This window comes from Etheostoma spectabile, chromosome 18 (genome assembly GCF_008692095.1).
Source record: "Etheostoma spectabile isolate EspeVRDwgs_2016 chromosome 18, UIUC_Espe_1.0, whole genome shotgun sequence".
Lineage (NCBI taxonomy): Eukaryota > Metazoa > Chordata > Actinopteri > Perciformes > Percidae > Etheostoma > Etheostoma spectabile.
In genome coordinates this window covers 20211586-20213669 of record NC_045750.1, presented here as the reverse complement: position 1 = coordinate 20213669, position 2084 = coordinate 20211586, and the positions used below count along the sequence as shown (strand labels likewise).

Here is a 2084-nt window from a genome sequence, read left to right as displayed (position 1 = left end):
AGAGAGAATGATTGCCTTTTGGTTGTTTTCAGATTATGAAGCGATTGTGAAGCTGTCAGACGGTTTCAACGGAGCAGATCTGAGAAACGTGTGCACAGAAGCAGGTTGGACATTGTCATTCAATATTGCCATTGGTTTCATTTCCTCAGTTAACGGTATTCACAAAAAGCTCTATTCATCTGTTTGTTTGCAGGTTTGTTTGCCATTCGCTCTGATCGTGAGTATGTCACTCAGGAAGACTTCATGAAAGCTGTGCGGAAAGTGGCTGATTCAAAGAAGCTTGAGTCCAAGCTGGACTACAAGCCTGTATAAACCCTATATGTGTCATCCTTGTTTGATATTTTCATTGCATGTTCATGGACTTGCAGTGTTGTTCCATGCTTCAATGCCAGGAAAAACATGTTTGTTTTTGGGAAGCAAAATTAGAATAAGTAAAGGACACACAGTTGCTAACAAAGTGACTTTCACTAAGTGACCCATTTCCTTTTGCTACTCTGACCTGCCTTTTTTTAAACACTGGATCAAAAGGCTGATCATTCTGGCATCCCACAAAACCAATAAATAAAATGACTTAATGTACTGAAAATCTACTATTATATTGAAAGTTCTGTGTTTTTCAATTTATAATTCTTTTCTCATTACCTTCAAGTGAGCGTGATGGACATTCAGCATCTTAGTGACTGAAATGTCCAAAACTGATTAAAAGTTTGTTCCTAACTTTGGAAAGTAGTTTTCTTTAATTGTCTTATTTCTTGGCGTATTAAAGTTCACGTCTCTCAGGAGCCATGACAACATAAATCTGACAAATTGGGATTAATTTTATTCAGCATCTATGTAGTTTGGTATGAAATATTCATCCGTATAAGTTTGTCTAAGTAATTTGTATATCTCAATATGGCTCCCCATTGATGTTTTTCCAGGTCATGTTTGTATTGTAATTTAGCTTTATCCAAGGCACTACAAGAGAGAGATGTAAATCTGTAAAATGTGGATGCTTTGCCTCTTTTTGCTACAATCTTTCAATTCATGTGTCTATTGGAGGCCAGTTCTGTGACTTGAGTTTAAAATTTCTGCAAAATAGATTTTTAGCAGAAAGTACTCCAGAAAACACAAAAACTTAAAGTCAAAATAGCCTTAGGATTAAGTATTCTCGTCCGCTTTACAATTTGTTCCAAATTCATAAAATTATGACCTTTTCACTATTTATACGAGTCTTCCTTCCAGCAGTAAATAATAGGTTCTGCCATTATGGACATGAGCAGCTCTAATCCACCAACGGCATATTTCTTTAATTTTATCTTTGCTATTTCACATGAGATGCTAATAATTGGGTTCTTAATGTTTGTATTGAGGTTTGGACAATACCAAAATGAAGGGATGGATATCTTTTATTGTCACTAACAATTTTTTGTTTTAGCCATATCCAGCTACCAACCTTGGACTGTTATTGATAGGTCCAGAGCATGGGGTATGTACCATTAAAGGCTAAATAATATATGTATTTCTGGCATCCCTAGCCCCCCTCTTTTTTACTATGATGTATAAGTTTATTGAGACTAATTCTTGTTTTATTCAACCATAGGAACATTATGTAAAGCTATTATTCATATATTCAGGTATTTTAAGTGTAATTGATGCAAATTGTCATAAAAGAAAATCTGTGAAGAACAATTTTAATCATCTCTGCTCTGCCCTACAAAGATAGCGGAAGTATTCCTCACCTGGTAAAATCTTCTCTAATAAATGTAATCAATTTAGGACCATCTATCTCTTCTCATTTGGGCAAATTATTTTTATAAGATATTTCAGTCCCTCCTTCCAAACTAGCAGGGTTGTGGCAAGATGTGCTGGAAAGGTCATGTATTTGAGCGGTGTTGCTTAACTCACTCTTTACTTCATATGCTGAAATGTTACATAATTCATTTATGATTTTAGTGTGGCACGGACATTTCTGGATTTGAAAGAGTTATCTGCGTAATATCAATTTTGAAATCATACCTTTATACAGTTTTGTTCAGAATAGAAAAAGTGAATAAATGCTGAAAATCCTTAGGATAGCATTTCATTTCATAATATCAATGCAT

At 34.6% G+C, this 2084-nt stretch overlaps 2 protein-coding genes across 2 annotated transcripts in view; one reads left to right on the top strand and one right to left on the bottom strand.

Moving 5' to 3' along the window:
• Positions 1 to 717, top strand: part of psmc6 (proteasome 26S subunit, ATPase 6) — a 22061-nt gene extending 21344 nt beyond the window's left edge. Inside the window, exons 13-14 of the mRNA XM_032542356.1 lie at positions 33 to 104; positions 194 to 717. Of these exons, the coding sequence (XP_032398247.1) occupies positions 33 to 104; positions 194 to 312 (191 nt within the window). The 3' untranslated portion in view covers positions 313 to 717. The remainder of the gene's footprint in view (positions 1 to 32; positions 105 to 193) is intronic.
• The window catches only part of mdn1 (midasin AAA ATPase 1), a 1030807-nt gene that overhangs the window by 370784 nt on the left and 657939 nt on the right, over positions 1 to 2084 (bottom strand). The window lies entirely within an intron of this gene.